Source organism: Gymnoscopelus microlampas, assembly GCF_963454915.1.
Source record: "Gymnoscopelus microlampas genome assembly, chromosome: 17".
Classification (NCBI taxonomy): Eukaryota; Metazoa; Chordata; class Actinopteri; order Myctophiformes; family Myctophidae; genus Gymnoscopelus; species Gymnoscopelus microlampas.
Genome location: NC_139954.1, coordinates 22888060 through 22908904, shown reverse-complemented (window position 1 = coordinate 22908904; position 20845 = coordinate 22888060). Strand labels below are relative to the sequence as shown.

The window sequence follows — 20845 nt, the reverse complement described above, 5'->3', positions numbered from 1 at the left end:
ACGAACATATGACAGTATGGTTGTTTTCTTCTTTGCTCTTTAAGGTAATCCAGATGTGTCTTCACAATTTCCACCTTACACATACAGTAACTAGACAGTGGCTGTAATAAGAAATCATCAGAGGGACATTGGGTCAACATTACAGCAGAAGATCAAAAACGAAGCTACAGTACAGATTAAAATTATATAACAGCTCCATGTCTAAAACTAGAATATGGGTTTTCTCATTGGGGACATAAAGTAAAAGAATGAAAGGATACAGAACGGAAGTCTGTTTTATAAGGGTATAAATAATATCTGTATAAATAAAGTCAGGTCAGCATGGCTTTTTTGTTTCAGAAATGTATTTGTTTAAAAGCGTCCACTGCAGATGCTGACGTATTTTCCAGGAACATTTCAGTTGGCACTTTTATTGCCTTTTAGGGACAACTCAGACATTCTGTCCTCCAAAGCTGAGTAAACTCAAACTAAACAGGGACATGTTTGTTCATTATATTATAACAATACACTCTAAGTGTTTTCTTTTTTCCAGGGATCCAATTTCAGAACCTTTTTTGGCTCTCAGTCCAAACCTCACTGTGAAGGCTACTTTGCAAAGGCTGGCGAAGGCCGTGGCCACATAACGTGGTCAAAACATTCAATATTATAATCTTAAGAATAGTTTGGTACACCATTGGGGCCCAGCTCAAACGTTGAAAAAGTAACTGAGGGTATAGTAATGTCCTTACAGGATTTGTAGCACCAGATGCTCCCAGTTATAGACTGACTCAAGCATGAGAGCCTATACTGTAAGTTGTCATTTGATGGTTAGTCCACCTCACAACCGTACCATACTTCAATCGGGAGTTGATGTGATGAACCAATATATTAATTCCAATAACATATAGAGCTGATAACAGTTATATAAATAAGTACCATTAACAGTTGTACAACTGTATATGGATGAAAATCATAGCAATACAGTAGAAGAACCTCTCCTAGATCAATGAACCACTGGAGGAATCACTACTGTATATCTCACACCAACTACAATTTCTTTTGGCATTTGGCATGTTGCAATAGCACAGATTCATATTGAGCAGCCTATTACCTACTATAAGAAAAATATATGAATCCAGCATGCAGGACTTTGATATCTGTTGTACACTGGGCACTTCTTAACAAGCTATCTTGAGATGTTTGCTGCCAGATGGTGATAAAATAGACTAATCTAAAAAGAAAACTAATGAAAAACAAAAGCTTACTGGTTCATGCTGTTATCCAGGTATCTGCCTTTTATATTACTATTCAGGGTATTACAGGAGCAAGTATACTGTTGCTATTCCTTGATAGGACCATAAGTACTTATGCATGCTCCTTTGAGTGAGCTAGAAAAGGATAATGATCAGTGGTGCGCTTTTCTGGGGTCAGGAAAATGCTGTTAAGAATTAATTGCCTTTTCCACAGTAGCAAATTAATGACTCTGAATTTTATATGAAGCTGCTGCTGCATAGCAGCCATACCTCAGGCAAAAACTGGTTCCACTTTATACTCCCATTCAAAGGAATCTCTGCTCATAGCTTTTTCTTGACTCCGAAAAAGGAACTCCAACCTGAATCTTTACATTTGTACTGCTCCAGCCTCCAGCCTGTATATAACAGTGCTGTTCTACCAAAAAAGACAACCGAGATGTATAGAAAGCCTGAAACTAGAGCAATGTACGCAATAATCTTCTCCTGAAACCTTGTGATTACTGCTGGAAATGAAACCACAGTGTACAGGGCTGAACCCTGATCAGGTTCACTGCCACTGCGAGTAACTTAGACAGTATGTGGAAAACCTCAGTAGGAAATGAGAAGAGGAGCAGTGCAACAATATACACTCTGTCAGCACAATCCTAGAGGCTTGGAAGGAATGTTCTTAAAGGAAAGTAAAAAATATGGGTAAGCCTAATTGTTGTTATCCCCCAACCACCATCACCACCACCAAGATAGTATCCACAAACCACATCATGCAATGTGATTCAGAAAAGGCGAGACTGTGAATAGGCCTGTCACAATTATTAAATAATCATCTAATCACAATTATTTGAGATAATGGCAATTATTTTGTATAATCGTCATAATAGTTTCCATGTGGAAAAAAATACATACATTTTCCAGAAATAGCAGAAATAGCAGATCTACAAGTTTACAACACGTCACAAAGTAGGCTTGTAGATCAGCTATTTCTGCAATTTTTTTAAACATTTTTTTAAAGTATTAAATGTGTCAGTAATTTCTTTGTATATCTAAGTTATCTGTCATATCTGCATGTGCAATATGTTCCCAGGTTCAATACCAAAAACACAATCAAATCGTTAATCGCAATTATTTGTGTGACAATTAATCATCAACTTGAATTTGTAATCGTGACAGCCCTTACTGTGAATGCACAGGAAGGGGGAGTTTTCTTTGTGGAAACTGGGCCGTGTACAGAAGAAAAGGGTTTAACTTCCAGAGCAGGGATCACTGTTTGATGTGGGAATGAAAGAGAAACAGCACAGGGGTTACTTGCCAGCGAGCAGGGCTACAGCGGAATTGAACGTTTTGACTTTTGGACAGCATGAAGCAGAGAATAAACAGGTTTGCTAAAAGGTGCCGTTTGATTGGCAGCAAAGAACTCGCTGGGTTTAAAAGGTAGGAGGTAAAATGTTTCCACAGAATGCAGCATCATTTAAAGCCAGGGAATCATTCAGAAGCCATTACATTAGTCAGGCGGTTGCTGATTGCAAATGATGGCATAGTTAGAAGGGTGGCCTAAAAATAAAAACACCTTGTGAGCTCAGCATCAACGGAGGCATTTAAATTACACTTACATTTTCCAACATGGTATCTGCTTAGTCTGATGTTGTTGGAGTAATAACAATTAGCACAGGAGTTTTAGTGCATGGCAATGGCACTAAGGACTGATAACCCTATCTAATCCTTTCTTCCCCCTACCCTGAGGTACGTTGTGGGTGTTTTAGGATCGATTCTACAGGGTTTTAATGGTCAAAGAATACATTTTCCTTTTCAACTTTCATTATCTCAAATTCCTTTTTAATTTCACAATGGAAGTACACCCTCAAACCATGGTGTCTGCAGTTTCTTTTATTTTAGTTTTAGCTATTAGTATAAGTATTTTTTTCATCAATGTCATTATGAATCAGGCAGACAAGTATGTAACATAATGATAGAACAGGTAATAGAAAAAACTTGTACTTAGGCAAGCCATCAGTGGATGGTAGCAAGAACTTCACTTCGCTATTACACATAGGATGTCTAGACGACTTCCTGCCGTACCCCTAATGGACCTGTACAATGCAGATGACATCTGCCCGCTACAGTATCTGACCATGTGAAGCAGGCATAGGCGCTCTTTACCAGAGTGGACACAGAGTATGCCTAGGTTGGTCTTGCGCTAAATCCTAAGAAAACTCAGGTTATGATACCTATCCTCCAAGGCCATCCACCTCTGATGACAACAGGGGGCATTGCCCTGAAAGAATACCTGGACTTGGGTCAACTCGACAGAACAAGACCTTGAAGTGAGTAAAGCGCTTCGATGGAGGGCTCTGAATGGTATGGCCAGTTTGTGGAAGACTAATAAGAATGCCCAAACCTCCCTGGTCCAACAGCTAATGTAATTTATGCAACTTCAGTCATAGTTTCTTTTTATTCCATTGAAATGTATAACAAAGAAAAAAGGAAAAACGTGCAAAGGACATTTTACTGGTAGCATCTGCATCAAATAATGAACTTGGGTGCTATACAAATTTTCATTTTACTTTCATGATGTTTTTATAGATAGACGTTAGACATAATTTTCCCACAAGGGGGAATTCCTTTCCACAGCACTGTACTTGACAGACAATAGTACACATGAGCACACAGTAACAGCAGTACAACATAAATAAAAGAGCAGTGCTCAGGGCTGTTCAGCGAGGCCTGTTGTTTAAGGTGGCTATGACTGCAGGTATCAGGCGTTTCACAAAGCGAGCCCTTTTGCACCATAATGTTCTGTTCCAGCGCCCGGAGCGGGGCATTAGGCTATATAAGGTTGTGATTGAGTGGGTGTGTGTGTGTGTGATGATGCTATTGAGATTGCAATGCCTGCAATAGCTTTGTTGTTTAGTTCTGTGAGGCTGAGTGTAAGAAGACCTATTATCCTGGCAGCAGTGTTGGTTATGCATGTGAGTTTTGGTTAAGTGGAAATCAAGTTAGCCGGAAATGGAAATGGAAAAGAAATGTTCCTTGGGAGGGAGTGTGTATGCAGAGTTTGACGCTGATTGGTCCACACACACACACACACACACACACACACACACACACACACACACACACACACACACACACACACACACACACACACACACACACACACACACTGTGGAGTGTCGCTATTTAATCGTACAAGCAAGCACTTCCACCGGGTTGGCCAGAGGTCTGAGGAAAGAGTTCAGCGCCGGGCCCTTGGCCAGCCCACTGAGGGCAGGTGTGTGCCAATTTCTGTTAATCAGCTTTATATGATATTTTGCGTTCTGACAAGCAAGTGCTGACAGCTGCGCTGTGTTGGTTCTGATAAGTTTGAATTATGAATAGTGCTGAGATTTCCTCAGATCTCTGCTGGCTCTCCACGGTGGAAGGACACAGTCCTTGGGCGGTGAGCGACACACTCCACTTATTCGATTGCTTGAAAGCTGAATTGATACAGAACTGACGTTTCTCTTATCTCTTGTGTTGTAGGCAATATAGGACCTAAACTGTTGACCTTGCTCTTGCTTAATGGACAGATACCCCAGACCGGGAAGATTCTTTGTTGAAGTTATTGCTTATTGAATTTGTTCCCCCCACCCTGCTGTTGTAACCTCCCCCCCAAATGAACTGTCACATTGTGCACTTGAACTGACTTTGCCTCTGTTGTTGGTTCGATCAGTCTTCACAACACGCACGCACGCACGCACGCACACACACGCACACACACACACGCAAAGAAACTGATATGCGGGTACAGGCCTACACTATATAGAATTTATTTTAGACATGTTCCCTCTGAATGTCATACTCTGCCCACCCATTCACAAGTTATCATGCTAACAAACAAACAATTCACCAGCATGCATACCTCCATCAACAACTGTTGAGATATTCCATTCACATCTGAGATATTAGTTGTTACCTTGACCTTTGACCATTTTAGACATGTTCCCTCTGAATGTCATACGCTGCCCACCCATTCACAAGTTATCATGCTAACAAACAAACAATTCACCAGCATGCATACCTCCATCAACAACTGTTGAGATATTCCATTCACATCTGAGATATTAGTTGTTACCTTGACCTTTGACCTTTTCAACCCAGAATTTAATCATATCTTTGGGGCAGCATACTGATCATGCCCACCAAATTTCATTAAAATCCGCCCAGCAATTCCAGATGGTGATAGACCGTGACTGGGACCATGAGTGTGCATATCTTTTGACCCAAAAGTTAATTGTATCTTCTCGACAGCCTACTGGTCATTCCCTCCATGTTTGATGAAATTCTATTTCTATTCTATTTTTCAAACAAACTGGCAAACATACAAACAGAACAGGGTGAAAACATAACCTCTGTCCAACCTCCGTCCAACAAGGTAACAAATAGGAATGGATACTACCATACATTGTTGTGGGCACGCCACGGTGCTAAAATGGACAACTAGAACAAAACTGGAGTAAAGAATAGCTAGTGGTAGTTCCTGGTTAAGTCGTTTTCAGACCTTTTGTGCCCAAGGCGCACCGAAGGCCAAGTCCAAATGTCAAGACTGTTCTGTGCAAAATATCCCCAGTAACTTATATCAACTTATATCTCTTATTTAATTCTGTAAACTTTTATTTAATACAGTCACATAAAAGGTTTAACCACTTAATAACTATTTCATAAGGTGTGTTGTGAGCTTTAGATTGCCTATTTTCTCTCTGTTTTCAAATTAAAAAGTAAATTATATTTAAAATGTTTGCCTATAATGACATATTATGAACATGAAATATGGACGCCAGATTGAAAGGGGTTAAAATATGTTTTTAGGTTATATAATTTGCCTCTGTAATGAGTGATGAGTGTGCACAAAGTACTTCCTTACACTCAACCTCACTGCCCTAGGTATACTGCATTGCTGTTCACAAGAATGTTACTTGTGATCTAAAGTAATAAGCAACACAGATATATATACCGTATCTAATCCTAGGGTATTCTCAGTCATTCTGGGCCCCATGAAAATATCGGGCCCCTTAGAACATACTGATGATGACATTAATAGTAATACCGTAGCCTCAGGTGCCATTCATCATTATCACCTTTCACCACTTTATGACAACCGATGTTGGAGAAGGCCAAAAGGTCAATAAAAAAAAGAGAACTGCAACATAAAAAAATAATATATATATAATTCCACTCTATGATCAGCATCTCAGTAAAAGAAAATTGATATTTTTTTCATTAACACTATGTAGCCTCGGGCTATATTAATTCATTACCATATTTCACTGATTCATGTCAACCCTGATACTGATTTGAGTGCCAAATGGGACTGTATGAGAGTGTGTTGTAGCAGATTGTTGAATGACGATTGAGACACACATATACTGAGTAATATGCTATGAGGCCCTTAGTATTTTACAGTTTCTCTATGAAGTTGGTTTAATTGTCAACCTGCAGAGATCACATCTGCAGTTAGGCCTGTCTAAACAATTTGGTTACTAGATTGCATCGATGATGGGGTGTCTTTGAAACAAGTGTAGCCTACCTCAATCGATTCTACCAGTAAGTCTCATTGACATTAAAATCTCCTTTCCAAGGGCGCTGATATCCAAGTGGTTAAGGCGTGTACCACGTAGGCTCTAATAACGGACCTGTCTCCCAGTTTGATCCCAGCTGGGTGGAACTTTGCTGCATGTCACTCCCTGACTCTCTCTCCCGGTTTCATGTCTCTCTTCACTGTAACTATCAATACAGGCAAGAAAAGCCTGAAAAATTATGTCAAAGAAAAAAAGAGTGACCAAGCCAAGAGAGTAGCATGAACATTGTTTCAACAATACACAAACAATACTAACTGAAATGTAACTGTCCCACACTACAACCAAGTGAACACGATATCCAGTTAGTTTATCATTCATAATAGAAAACATGACTGGAAACAAGTAAAAGTTCAAGTTTTAATGAGGGGGAAGTATGTTGAAATGGCAGCCAGTCATTCAAAAGCAGAACTAAAGATCAGTCTTGTGTTACACTTGACAGCACTGCTGAGTGACATTAGGCTACTAATCTTTAACATATATGACTCAACAGAGAAGCACTACATAAGTACATATAATATTGTATATTGCCTGACATTCATCAATGGCAAATTGACTACATGGTTTAAATGGGATGTAACTGATGTTTTTAAGTTAAAATAAGTGTTAAATAACCTTATTCTGATAGTAATCATTGCTATAGGGTAGGTTATTTGTTCAGTAACAGGAGACTCTCCCTCTAGCTCTTTACAAAAAGAAAATATATTTTCAGGTTGGGATATAAATTTCATCCAATTAGGAGAGAGAACTCATACATGATATAGGATAAACAAGTGAAATTGGAAGCGATTCAAAAATTAGCAGACAAAATTGGAATTGGGATCAAATTAAGGCTGTATGGGTTCTCTTTCCTGATTGGATGAAATTGGGACCCACCTGAAAATTTATTTTTTTGTTTACTAAAGCTTTGGAGAGATGGGGTATGTTACCTGAAATACCTGCCTTAAAGTTATTCATCAATGGACTAACTCGACTTAGTAGCATATTTGGTATCCACAATAATAACTTAGAGAGACATTTAGCCTTTTTAATTCTTGACAAAAGTACACAACACAGGCTGTACAGTACATAGCCACTCATAAACAAGAACACTTTACTGTCATTCATGATCTCTGGCAGACGGAGCCCTCCTATTCCTGTGCAGCTGGACCCTTTCATTATTTACACTTGAAATGGTAATGACATCATAATGTGCATGTGCACAGCTGTGCTTTTTGCATCTAGAAATCATGCATTTGAATATGTGACAAAAAGGGTGGGAGGAATTGGAAACTGATAGGTGTAACTGCATTCAGATGTTGATTTCTTTGGTCGTACAATTTAATAACAGGTTGGAGTTGATACATCCTGGGATATGACTAAAGTGCAAATTTTAAACAATAAAGTAAACCAAGACAGGTCATGACCACAGATCACAACACAGGGTATGCAATATTTTCCTTCAAATGTTGTTATAATGAGGGCTTAAGTGTCAATCATGACCTGTGATATAAAGGTAAGTCTTAGAATTCTTAGAAGAATTGTGTTAACATTGGTGCATCTTTTATAGTCATATCAGCTGATGTTCAGTTCACTATAGTGCATTTGTTATCTTTGATTCACCATGCATGGAATACAATTCTAAAAGGAGAGAGGGCTTTGGAATGAGATATTCACCAAACATATTCTCTATAAATCACACCTGTAGTTAAAAAGTGATTTTTGTTTTAAGATATTTTATCCTTTGTTGAAGATGACAATACACTCCTATATAGACTCGTATATACTATACTTTACACAGATATTGTGTGAACTGGAATAGCATTTTGGATTTGGAAACCTTTTATCCTTATCATGTATGTCTAGTAAACCTGAACTGGTGAGCAAGTTGGAATGATTAAAGGCTCAGAAGACAGTAGAATACTTTATTTCATATGAACAGGTTAACAAATACAACTCTACAAAGCAAATGTACACAGTTGCAATCATATCATTGAGAAACTGCTAGGAGTAACCTATTAGAAAATACAAAACTTGACCAAACTATTTTCAAGCAAGTTTAGAATAACACTGAATAGTAATTGCAAGGTTCTTTCTGTGCTTGAATAGTGCCCACTACATCTATCACTCACTCAGTCATATTGAACTGAAACATGATATTGATATGCAGTTAACTAAGATGTAAATTACACATTTCATAGCTGATGACGGCTATTTTGTCACTTATGAAAAGGATTTGTGCTAATTGGTGGACCACTGTGCTATACGTACGTATAACAGGCTACTATCTGCCTATATATTTTGATAGAAGAGCATACTAATGTCTATTTACATCTTTAAGTTCAACACAAATCAACGTTTATTTGTGTTGGCCAGTTGACATTATGATCAGAGAAGTTAGTCTCGACAGAAGACATATTCAGTGTAGCTCGTCCAGATCTTGTCCTCGTTCGGATCGTTGCTGGTGTAGGCGCACGTCCCTGTGGAGCTGCACGCAACCATGTGGAAGCCCACCTCGGTGAGCTTATCGAAAGCCTGCTCTAGGAAATTGTACTTGAGGTAATACCGGGACGTGTACCTCTCTGGGGGCCGGTCGGGGTCCCTGCTCTCGTTCAACGTGTCTCCGAACACCTCTTTGGCCAGGCACGTCTTCCCGCACACCGTGATGCGAGCGACCCTCCTGAACTTGGCGTCGGTCTGGATGTCTCTTCCGATGGTGTAGGAGCCTCGGTATCCGATCGTGATGTAGCCGGACTTTCTGGAGTCCAGCGAGGGAGAACGGGCGCTGCTGGCAACCGCGGACACCATGCGTAAAGTGTCCATCTGAAGCGCTCCTTCCTCGGTATCACTTTGGCCGATCTCCTCTGTGATGGAGTTCTCTTTGCTCATGCTGGGGCCGCTCAGGCGCTTGGAGAGCTCTCGCAGCTGGAAGAACTCAGCCTCCCTCTGCAGCCGGCTCTTCTCGGGGAAGTAATCTGGAAGGACCAGGTTCAGATCCCTGAGGTAATCTAGAACGTAACGGAACAAGAAGCCATCTCTGTCCAGGAAGAAGCGCCCTTTGCCGTCTCTGGCCAACTCCTTCGGGGACTTCTTGCTGAACATGGTCCATAGTAGCGAGTCTGGAACGGCGACCAAAGTAGTGTGTCTCGTGACATAGACCTGTCCGCCAACGTTCAGTTCAATGATGTCAGAGAATGGAGAGCCTGACTCTGTGCCGTTAGATGATACTCCGCGCTCTGTGTCCGCCAGTGCCATCTCTTCCAGCAGCCACGGTCTGCGCTGCTGCGTTTGCACTGATGCTCACATAGAGACTCTGGAGCGGAGGATGTCAGTGGGTTGTTTATGTAGCCTATCCTATTCCCAAGCAAGTGGGTGTAGGAGGGGATGTTGACCGCTGTACCATTTAACCATTTAGCTGCCAGGTGGGCTACAACAGACCCCCCCCCCCCCCCCCCCACAGTGGTGGAAAAAGTACTCACATTGTTTACTTAAGTAAAAGTAATTCAACATTGATTTACTTGAGTACCAAAATGTAAATGTAGAACCAAAATGTAGAAAGTACTCTTTATGCAGAATGTCCCATTCCACAAGTTTTAAAATGTATACATTGTATACAAATATTTTGAAAATAGCAGATCTACAAGCTCATTGTGAGAAATTGTGAGCTTAGATCGGCTATTTTCAAATGGCCGAAATGTAGGCTATATAGGGTTGAAGTGGTTAATGTATGTTTTGTAATAATAATCCAAATCTACAAAGTAACTAGTAACTAAAGTTTTCAAATCATTGTAGTTGAGTAAAAAGTACATTTGCCTCTGAGATGTAGCCTAGTAGAAGTAAAAGTGCTGAAATTTGGAAATACCCCACTTAAGTAAAAATCAAGTACAGTACTTGAGTAAATGTACTTAGTTACTTTACACCACTGCAGGTACAACACAGCCCCGCCCCGGCTCTCTCCCCCGCATGATCGTGTGCCGCGCGTATAGGTTATTCCCCCAAATCACCGCAACACTAGCCTCGGAAACCCATGGCTTTTTTGTCCCGCTGCACAACAAAGATACACGCTCGCACATTTCCCAAGTATCTCTACAGTGTTTCCCAAGTTCAGCCGTGGATGTTTAAGTGTGGTATGGAAAATAGAAGAAAGTAGAAAAAAGAAACATGGTGAAATGATAAATTTGTCAAGTCCTTTTTACTCAACAGTAAACAGTTTATTCATTTATTATTATTGTTTTATTTTATTTTTATCCATCTTTGTTTTGTTTGTACATATAGTGTTATTTTCTCTGTATTTTGTGTTGATATTTGAACTGTTTGGTTGCTACTATATATGTCTATGAACTGAATACCAAGGACCTCAATGGAAACAAGACCGCAAGGACCTTTTTGGACGGACCTTTTAGACAAAGTATTATGAATCTAATTGTGATGTTTACATTTTTTGCCTAATAAAATATTCAATCAATCAAAACACCACCAAAACCTTTTACCAACCGACTTTGAGTTGCAAGTTTTGAATCAAAGTAGATAAAATATGGACAGGGCGACACCTAGTGAGTTTTCTGTCGTCTGAATTATTATTAGTTCAGAGTTCCATCAAGGTGTTCGTTGTCATTGATTGATTGATTGAATACTTTATTAACAGTTTGCAAAAAAAGAAAAGCACAGAAGTCCATACAGAAAAGGATGGTAAAAGGATGACCCAAGAAAGTATATATATATATATATATATATACACATACATACATACATACATACATACATACATACACACACACACACACACACACACACACACACACACACACACACACACACACACACACACACACACACACACACACACACACACACACACACACACACACACACACACACACACACACACACACACACACACACACACACACACACACACACACACACACACACACACACACACACACACACACATATATATATATATATATATACACACACATACAATTATTATTATTATGAAAACATAATAGGAAAAATAATAATAACTAAATTCACACAAAAGCATATAAGCCTGCAGAGACAAAGGCAAGGACAAGCTTTTCAGCATCTTTAGGATGGAGTTTGACAATGTTCCTGAGGTGGTAAAAGGAGTTTACACATGCAGGCTTCAAAGTTCAAGTGATGGTACATTTTTTCACCCAGGTTGGAGACTATATAGCATAGTGGCTCAGAGCCTCTGTCTGCCTGAAGACCAAAAGCCTATATCTGAAGACATAATGAACATTATTTTGTAGGAGTAGGCCTATTAGTAAACGCAAGTACCATTCGTGTTTTACCTGACATTGAACAAGCAACGCAAGGATTTCCAACTGTTTGAAATCTGGGGAAATTCAAGAAAATAAAAAAGTTGTCACATGCTTGCCTTTGGTTAAGGTGTCTCATTTCCCTATTCAAAAACTCCCTAATGGCCAACTTTTCTGTTCCACCCAAAACAGATTCCTCTTTTCATCAAGATCCTTTTTATGGAGATGGGGTTTTGGATTGATCACTGCATTATGTATTATTTAATTATACAGTACCTTTCCAGTTATCCATGATTTTATCACCTCCCCGTTGGACTTCTGTAACCCCCTGTATTTGGGGTTGGTTGACTCAGTCCACCGTTTCCCATTTATGGTTCAAAATGCAGCTGCTAACTGCAACAAAGAAAAGGGAACACATGACCTCTGTTTTGGCCCAACTTTGGTTACCAGTGAAATACACTGTACAGTAGAATAGATTTTAAAATTGTGCTTCTTTTTTTCACGTCCTAAATGGCCTAGCTCCACAATTACATCCACAATGATACACAAAATACAAAATATGATACACAAAAAATCCCTGATTCACCAAGTCACTTGTCAATCAAGCTCATAGTGAAACTTCCTACTTCTCAACATGCCTGGATTTGGTCATTCTGGAAAGTTTGTACACCAAACAAAGTGTATAAAAGCGATTCTTAATTGTCAGTCGTTACAAGATACTTGTAACAACGAGAGAACAATGCTACGAAAGGTATTTATCATCCCATTATTAGTGGCATACTTTTATCAGCACGGACCATAGAAAAAAAAATTACAACTTGGCAATATAAAATATGATACAAATTCACACCTATAAAATATAAAGTGGGTCTTTAGTGAATGCAGACAAAGAATTATGTAAATTGTGTTATGTTAACTGTGTTTGCTGTGTCACAGAGTGTCACAGAAAGCTTCGGAGCAGCCATCTCCAGTCTGAATGCATCTCAGCTGACAGATGGGGTGATTTCTAGGAGCAAAAGAATGATGCTGGACACTCTGGGTGTGGGGGTACTTGGAACTAGGACATCTGTCTTCAACAAGACTCTTCACTACAGCCAGGTAATGTATACAGTGTGTGTGTGTGTGTGTGTGTGTGTGTGTGTGTGTGTGTGTGTGTGTGTGTGTGTGTGTGTGTGTGTGTGTGTGTGTGTGTCCATAATTTACACCGTTTTACATTGTGTAGCATCGTTGTCAAATATTTTCTCCTGTCTAATTACAGCTGTATAAGTCTGAAAGAAACAGCAGTGTCTGGGGAAAACCAGGAGTGTCTCTTCCTCCTCACTTTGCTGCCTTTGTCAATGGTGTAGCGGTAAGGAAGATTGTCTATTATAATACCTATAGAATAGATTTGAGGAAATCGTCAACATGTTGCACCAGTTTGATCTCTGATAGCCACTAACATCATCCTTATGGAACAATATTTACAACCTTTAAATACAACATTGTTATACCGTTCAATTAAACGCCGAGGATTTTATTGTGTGTAGGTGCATTCTATGGATTTTGACGACACTTGGTACCCTGCCACACACCCATCAGGAGCAGTGCTCCCTGCCCTGTTGGCCTTGGCAGAGACCCTGCCACACCAGCCCTCTGGACTAGACTTGCTGCTGGCCTTCAATGTTGGTATTGATGTGCAGGGCAGACTCCTGAGATTCTCCAAGGAAGCCTACAACATCCCCAAAAGGTGAGGCCTGGTAGCAATATATTCCCACTCACTTGAGTTGAAGTAGCAATACTCCACTGTTTGCTATAATCAGGTTCTTGTACATTTGCATCTTAAGCAATGCATCATTCACTATAGATTAGAATCGCATTCTAATGTGGACATCTCTCACTCTCAGATTCCACCCTCCTGCTGTTGTGGGGGTGATGGGAAGCGCTGCCGCCTCAGCTAAGCTCATGGGCCTGTCCCCAACCCAGTGTACCCATGCCCTGGCTATTGCAGCCTCTTCCGCTGGGGCTCCATTGGCCAATGCTGCCACCCAGACCAAACCTCTTCACATTGGGAATGCTGCACGGAGAGGCCTGGAGGCAGCCCAGCTGGCATGGAGGGGACTGGAGGGGAATCCAGGTATCCTAGATCTGGAGTCTGGTTTCGGGGTTTTTTATGCAGACTATTGTCCATCAGAGCTGGTTAGCTCTGTCGCTGGTGGGTTCAAATGGACTTTGGAAGAGCAGAACGTCGCCACCAAACGCTTCCCTGCCCATTTGGGAATGCACTGGGTTGTGGATGCGGTGTTGGCAGCCAAAGATAAGCTTAAAAGCAAAGCTGGAATATTTGAGCCCAGTCAAATCAATAGGGTGGTCCTTAGAGTACCTCCCTCCAACTATATCAATTGTCCTTTCCCAGCCACAGAACATCAGGCCAGGCACTCGTTCCAATTCAATGCCTGTTCAGCTCTGCTGGACAACCAAGTGACAGTAGAGTCTTTCACTAGAGCTCAGAGGGAAAGGCCAGCTCTGAACGAGCTCCTCTCCAGAGTGGAGTTGGAGAATCCTGCAGATAACCACCCTAACTTCAACGAGATGTACTGTGAGGTTGAGATAGAAACAGAACAGGGGCAGAGTTGTACAGCCAAATGTGATACTTTTTATGGCCACTGGAGGAAGCCACTGAGCCAAGAGGATCTTGTAGGGAAGTTCAAGGCTAATGCCTCTGTAGTGTTGTCCATGGAGGGGGTGGAAGGAGTAGTTGATATGATAGGAAACATAGAGAGAAAAAAAGATAACTCAGAACTGTTTTCATATCTGAAAATGGTGGGAAATCAAAAGGGAAACTATGTAAGAAATCTGGGCCATGTGTGTACTACAAACACACTCCCCCCTCCCCTCTCTGACAGACAGGTGTCACAGGTAGCTAGCTGTGTTTGATGCTTGAATTGATTATAGAGAGCACCAACAAAGACAGAGTTTGACACTTTCATTAAGTGTCAAACTCTGTCCAGTTGAAGTTTTTTCGCCTTTATCATAAAGGTTGCTGGACAATATATAGAGGAAATGCATAATTTATTAAACAATAAAGATAATATCAAATACATTGTAAAAAATCACACCCAGTGTGAAGTGGGCGGTGTGTGGTCATCACAACATGACTCACTTTAAAAAAAGGATAAATGACTTTTTTTGAAGTCCATACTGCTATTCATAGGGCTGCACATGTGTCATGTGTTTCGCTAGCCAATCACAGTCCTGAATTTGCAAAGTCAGCCAATCACATTACAGTTAGTGGTGATGACACTAGCTGTAATGTGATTGGCTGATATGAAAAAAGTATCGATTTGCATTAACAATGGAAGGGTTAGGGGGTACACACATTTTTTGGTCGGTGTCCAAAACTCACTTATAGGGGGCGGCTACACCGCCCCAAAAATAATAAAAATCACACCCAGTGTGAAGTGGGCGGTGTGTGGTCATCACAACATGACTCACTTAAAAAAAAAGGATAAATGACTTTTTTTTTAAGTCCATACTGCTATTCATAGGGCTGCACATGTGTCATGTGTTTCGCTAGCCAATCACAGTCCTGAATTTGCAGTCAGCCAATCACATTACAGTTAGTGGTGATGACACTAGCTGTAATGTGATTGGCTGACTTTGCAAAAGTATCGATTTGCATTAACAATGGAAGGGTTAGGGGTGTAGACTGCGTTGTAGACTATTGGCCAATCACGGTGCAGGATTGGTCAGTGTCCAAAACTCACTTATAGGGGGCAAATGAGACATGACGCTTTATTAGCATGAAAGACAGTCTTTTATTACACTATTCCTCATTTTACTGGTTTCCCCTGAAACCCCTTTACTGTTACAGAGTAGAACTGCCAGGTAATGTATACAGTGTGTGTGTATACATTGGGGTTTGATGATGTAGCCATAGCTGAATGGTTAGAGAGCCTGCCTGTCAAGCCATGAGTTCCATGCAATATGCCAAAGTGTCCCTGAACAAGACAATTAAAAGAATAGTTCACCCAAAAATACTTATTTTCTATCAATTACACACTCCATGAAGCCATTCACGGAGATTTTTTTGTTTTTGACACATTCCTGAGCAGACTCAGACATATTGGTTGGATGCATGCATGGCGCATATAATAGGCTAACCATTGTAGATTAGTAGGCGATAATTCCAATATTCACTATACACTCCTCATGTTTAAGCCTAACTGAATTATATATTTATGGACATTGCCACGCTTTCTCCCTGGATCCATTCATTGCGACCGTGTTTCCTTTCTTGCTTATTATACATTTTACTTCCTCGTATGATTCCGGGGAGACATCAAATTTCTCTTTTGGGTCTTGAGTCAAGACCCCGGCTCCCGGGTTGACATAAAATTTGCAAAATGGACCCTTTAACATATATCATGAATATGAAAACTTTTTTATAGCAAATTTAAGTTGTTTGCAAAAGTTTTTTTTGTGAGCAATGTATACATTTTGTAAATGTTTTAATGTCTCAGCCTTCTGTAAAAAAGGCTGGTAGAACAGTTTTCAAAAGCCAAATATCTTGATCATTATTGTTCTGTGTGATCTGAATACATTTCTGTTAGATTCATTTTACGGTTAATTTGTTTTCTTGGTCATATAACTATTTATGCAAAGTTCAATGAAGTGAAACGCACACCAGTCCTATTGAGGTTCAGGCCAACGGTCACATATAACTATTTATACCTGTAGCGGACCCAGCTGGACAGTAAGGTTTGGAGTCTTGACTGATGAGTTTAATAATTTTATTCGGAACCCAACGTAGAAACTAAAGAAGAAAAACATAAAATACATAACATCAATCAATAATTCCATAAAGCAAATTGTACCATGACATTTCACATTAAACCCATAACTAGATCAATACATAATCACCTTATTATAAGACATGAACCATAACATCCAACAATAAGATCACTAATAACAATAAAACAAATATCCCTCAACAGTGACAGTACAAGATGACAAGCAATAAAATGATCACCTTTTTCCCCTTCCAGCTAGGTGCTATTAAAGTGGCAAGTGCCTCGCATCATTTTGGTCCAAGGTTTGGTTTGACCAGCCGTCCGTCCGTCCTTCCTTCCTTTTGTCTGTCCTTCTTTCCTTGACCATCCTGGCAAACATGTCCTGTGCAGTCCTTTCTGGCTCTTCTACCACAAGCCCACTTTATATTTGCTGCCAAGCACCTTCAGCCCTAGACTGAGAATCAGCACCAGGTGAACTCCATTACCTTAATCATGGCACAATTGAGGCTGACACGTTCCTGTAGGCAGGAAGCCCTTCAAAATATGTCTCAAAGGACCTGACAATTGGGCAGGAAACTTCCAAAATAAAAGCCTAGAAAAAATACCACTACGGGTCCGTTACAATACCTTCATGTGACATCACTGCAGCATACATTCCAACAGCCCAGGTTTTCCTGAAACACACATATATATACGCTGTATATCTTGATACAGACAGCAGTAAAACCTGCAAGGAGGGTTTATGGGAATGCCCACTTCTGGTCAGACGAAGGAGGAGCCAGGCCCGGAGTCAACCCACTGTGCCTAGAGCTTCCTATAGTGTCGCCAACACTTGCTGTTAACATCTCACCTGCCACCCTAAACCCTAACCCCCTAATTAGCACTGTCTCTTACTACCCTCAAGAGACAGTGGGGGCTGTAGCATGCCACTTGGACACAGGCCAGGGTCTGATCAGCCTCGGTCGGGTCGCCTGGAGGAGGGTGTCTGTTGCAAGACCCGAAACACACACTCCAGGAAACAACGCTGATGATGTGTCCAAGTTTGTGCATCAGTAGATGTTTTTATTTACTGATGCATTACAGGGGTGAGGTGTACGAGCATTATTACACAAGGAGACCACGGTGAACCAAAATTAGACCCCTAGCCTGCTATTAGACCCATGTTGTTGTACATTAGACACATCTGTTGTACATTAATCCACCATGGATGAGGTAATAAGGTATTGCATTATATTGCATTTTATTGGGAGTGCTTCTTGCAATACCAAAAATATATTTAAGGATCGTTTTGGGGAATTACAATACATAAAATGAACAGTTGTCAGGAAACAGCTGCCTGAAAAACTAATTAAATTGTGGTCAGAATTCAAGGTATATTACAACATAAATAAACCTCTGAGAGCACAGCAGTGGTAGTATACACATTAAATAATACCTGGTGCCTTACATTTGATTTGACATCTGCTCAGTCAAACTGGCTTAGTAAATCTACGTGCTAAACAAAATGACTGGAAGTGTGGTATCTGAGTGAGTGTTTTCCAAGGGTTTCCTGATATGGTATATGTCATTAACACCTCTACAGTTCATTAGAAATCTATATCACATGAAACTTTAGTAGTGAAAAAAGAGAGGCTACATTTCTCTTTTTCTCTCTTTCTAACCATTGAGTCACAAGATCATCAGGCAAGTCTCAGCACATCCAGCACCATCGATCCAATTCCATCGAAGATCTCGTGGAGGGGAGCGTTGCATATAAAGGCACAAGTAGTGACCAGCTTGTTCTTCTCATCCACGTGGCTCTCGCTGACGCTCTTGCTCACATGCTTGCAGCCCAGCTGGTTGATGGCCGCTGCAGTGTCAGTAGTTCCTGGATACCTGTGAACGGTGAATCACAACAATGCATATCTGGATGGTGCTTGCCGAAAATAACTGATTTTTGGCAAGCGACACTATTGTGCAATGACACATAAATTAAGCTTAAGTGTGTGACTCACTTCTCATCATTCTCAAGCCCCACAGTGACCTCACAGCCGGGGAACACCTTGGCAGCCAGAACAGGGGAGATGCAGCAGAGACCTATAGGTTTGCCCTTACTGTGGAATGCCTGTAGGGTCGCCTTCACCTCCTCATTTACAGAGCAATCCTTCCCCTGCACTGCCCAGGTGCACAGGTTCTTAGCTACCCCAAAACCGCCTGTTTAACACAGAAGCATAATGTAGGAGAGAGGCAAGACATAATAAGTAATGATGTCAGCAAGTAAGTTCCATTTATGCAGGGCATTACATTTGCGGGAGGAAATTAAATGTGCTTTACATTTTAACAGCTAGTAACCACTTAAACGGGGATGAAACACTAGGCTGATGTTGTAGTTTGTTTTCCAATTCTGGTTAAAAACTACAGCGAGGTAAAACAAAACTAGCTGTCACAAAAATGTCTAAACTGAGTTTGGATCAGAGTGCATTTTGATCAAAGCTTAGTAACAACCCACGAAAATGTGGATGATCCTGGGTTTAGAGTAGATGTGTGTGTTCCTCCTGACAGGTGACCCTCAGCCTGAATCAAACCTGGGAATATGATGGCATCATGGTCTTCGACACTGAGCTTAGAAAGATCCTGGATTTCCCCACGTGCCAGCCTTGCACTCTCTACCAACACATTCCTCTTCTCCTCAGTGGGGCTGCCTTTCAAGTGATCCACCACATGCATCTGATCGATGTTGGGTGCAAACATCTTTACCTGCAATTAATATAGAAGTTTCAAGTGTGAGATTGAGAATTCTTGCTGCAAACGCTAATATTGCTTACAAGTGCATATTTCTGGTGTGTGTTTTGCACATCATTAATTGCAGGCATGATTGTGTACAAGTCATGGTGCCCCCCACTTGCACAACCTCACCACAGTACAGTTAATACTTAAACCCCCTTTAATACTCAAAACCAGTAGTTGACTGTAGTACAGTGGTTCTGTTTCCCCATAACTCTGAAAGTGTACAAATGGAACCAAATAAGGGTCCATTTGGTGTGAAGAGTTACAGACCTGGCTGTAAGTGTAAGGGTCCATTTTGCAACCCCCTAAGCCTAAAGGAAGCCAGGAACACTGATGGTGCTTTTCTTGGATCCCACTTGAAACATTGCTTTAGTGGCAAATCAATGCATGTTGCATGATGCAACATGATGCATGCCCAACTGAAATAGAAATAGGGCAATTGTGCTACACTTGGGATCATGCAACTTGCATGATCCCAAGTGTAGCACATTGACATTGACACTGTGTGAACTGATGTCATGCACCATGCAGACATACACACTACCAACGGGTGCAGCAATAGCCAGGCTGTGAATCAGACAGTGTGAATGTGTGAATACAAATGTTAATAAAGTGTAAAACTTACACTCGCTCCTCCTCTGCTTAGATGGACCAGAACAGCGGAGGCCTCGTGGATTTCACTGCCATCGAACACTCCGCAGCCTGCCAGCACCACAGCGACCCGCTTAGCCATGATAATGATACAGTCACTTTTAGTTGTATTCACCTTGCGAGAGGCAGAAAGTCACTACCATAGAGCTTTAGGGACGGACGGTCATATGTTGCTGACTGTCACTGTAGCAGAGAGGTGATCACGGCCCATATGCGCCGTCAAAATGTCCCAGTCGCCCTCTGCTGTCGCGGAAGCTGCACAGCCACTCTACGCAGTGTTTGTGGCACGCACGCGTGCGCGCAGAAGGAGCCGAGGAAAATCAATGTAGAAGATGAAATCCATAATTACTTTACTGGGAATTTATCATCATGCATTTCTTATTAATTCAGTGGTGTAAAGTAACTAAGTACATGTACTCAAGTACTGTACTTAAGTGTCACTTTGAGGTACTTTTACTTTACTGGAGTATTTCAAATGTTCTATACTTTCATTTTATTATTATTATTACAAAACATACTGTATATTAACCACTTCCACTTTAGCCCTATAGGCTATT

General features: G+C 40.8%; 3 protein-coding genes across 3 annotated transcripts; 1 reads left to right on the top strand and 2 right to left on the bottom strand.

Moving 5' to 3' along the window:
• Positions 1-8728: 8728 nt before the first annotated feature.
• Positions 8729-10110, bottom strand: kctd12.1 (potassium channel tetramerisation domain containing 12.1). Its single transcript, XM_084084512.1, has one exon. It carries the CDS (start codon positions 10070-10072, stop codon positions 9215-9217), a length of 858 nt encoding a protein of 285 aa, XP_083940638.1. The 5' UTR covers positions 10073-10110; the 3' UTR covers positions 8729-9214.
• A 2728-nt stretch (positions 10111-12838) lies between these two features.
• acod1 (aconitate decarboxylase 1) lies at positions 12839-15066 on the top strand. Its single transcript, XM_084084511.1, has 5 exons — positions 12839-12853; positions 13039-13200; positions 13361-13450; positions 13629-13828; positions 13986-15066. Exons 1-5 carry the CDS (start codon positions 12842-12844, stop codon positions 15013-15015), a joined length of 1494 nt encoding a protein of 497 aa, XP_083940637.1. The 5' UTR covers positions 12839-12841; the 3' UTR covers positions 15016-15066.
• A 2885-nt stretch (positions 15067-17951) lies between these two features.
• LOC311064509 (glutamine amidotransferase-like class 1 domain-containing protein 3, mitochondrial) lies at positions 17952-20498 on the bottom strand. Its single transcript, XM_084084358.1, has 4 exons — positions 20263-20498; positions 19436-19607; positions 18866-19064; positions 17952-18746 (listed from the first exon to the last, which is right to left on the bottom strand). The coding sequence occupies exons 1-4, from the start codon at positions 20368-20370 to the stop codon at positions 18551-18553; spliced, it is 675 nt and encodes a 224-aa protein (XP_083940484.1). The 5' UTR covers positions 20371-20498; the 3' UTR covers positions 17952-18550.
• Positions 20499-20845: the final 347 nt, after the last annotated feature.

Bases quoted from the DNA above. Each gene is read 5' to 3' on its own strand.
- LOC311064509 (XM_084084358.1), bottom strand. From the start codon at position 20,370: ATGGCTAAGCGGGTCGCTGTGGTGCTGGCAGGCTGCGGAGTGTTCGAT. The intron at 19,608-20,262 runs GTAAGTTTTACA...TATTAATTGCAG, and splicing joins TAAGCAGAGGAGGAGCGAGT to GTAAAGATGTTTGCACCCAA. The intron at 18,747-18,865 runs GTGAGTCACACA...CACCGTTCACAG, and splicing joins GGGCTTGAGAATGATGAGAA to GTATCCAGGAACTACTGACA.
- kctd12.1 (XM_084084512.1), bottom strand. From the start codon at position 10,072: ATGGCACTGGCGGACACAGAGCGCGGAGTATCATCTAACGGCACAGAG.
- acod1 (XM_084084511.1), top strand. The intron at 13,201-13,360 runs GTAATGTATACA...GTCTAATTACAG, and splicing joins AGACTCTTCACTACAGCCAG to CTGTATAAGTCTGAAAGAAA. The intron at 13,829-13,985 runs GTGAGGCCTGGT...TCTCACTCTCAG, and splicing joins GCCTACAACATCCCCAAAAG to ATTCCACCCTCCTGCTGTTG.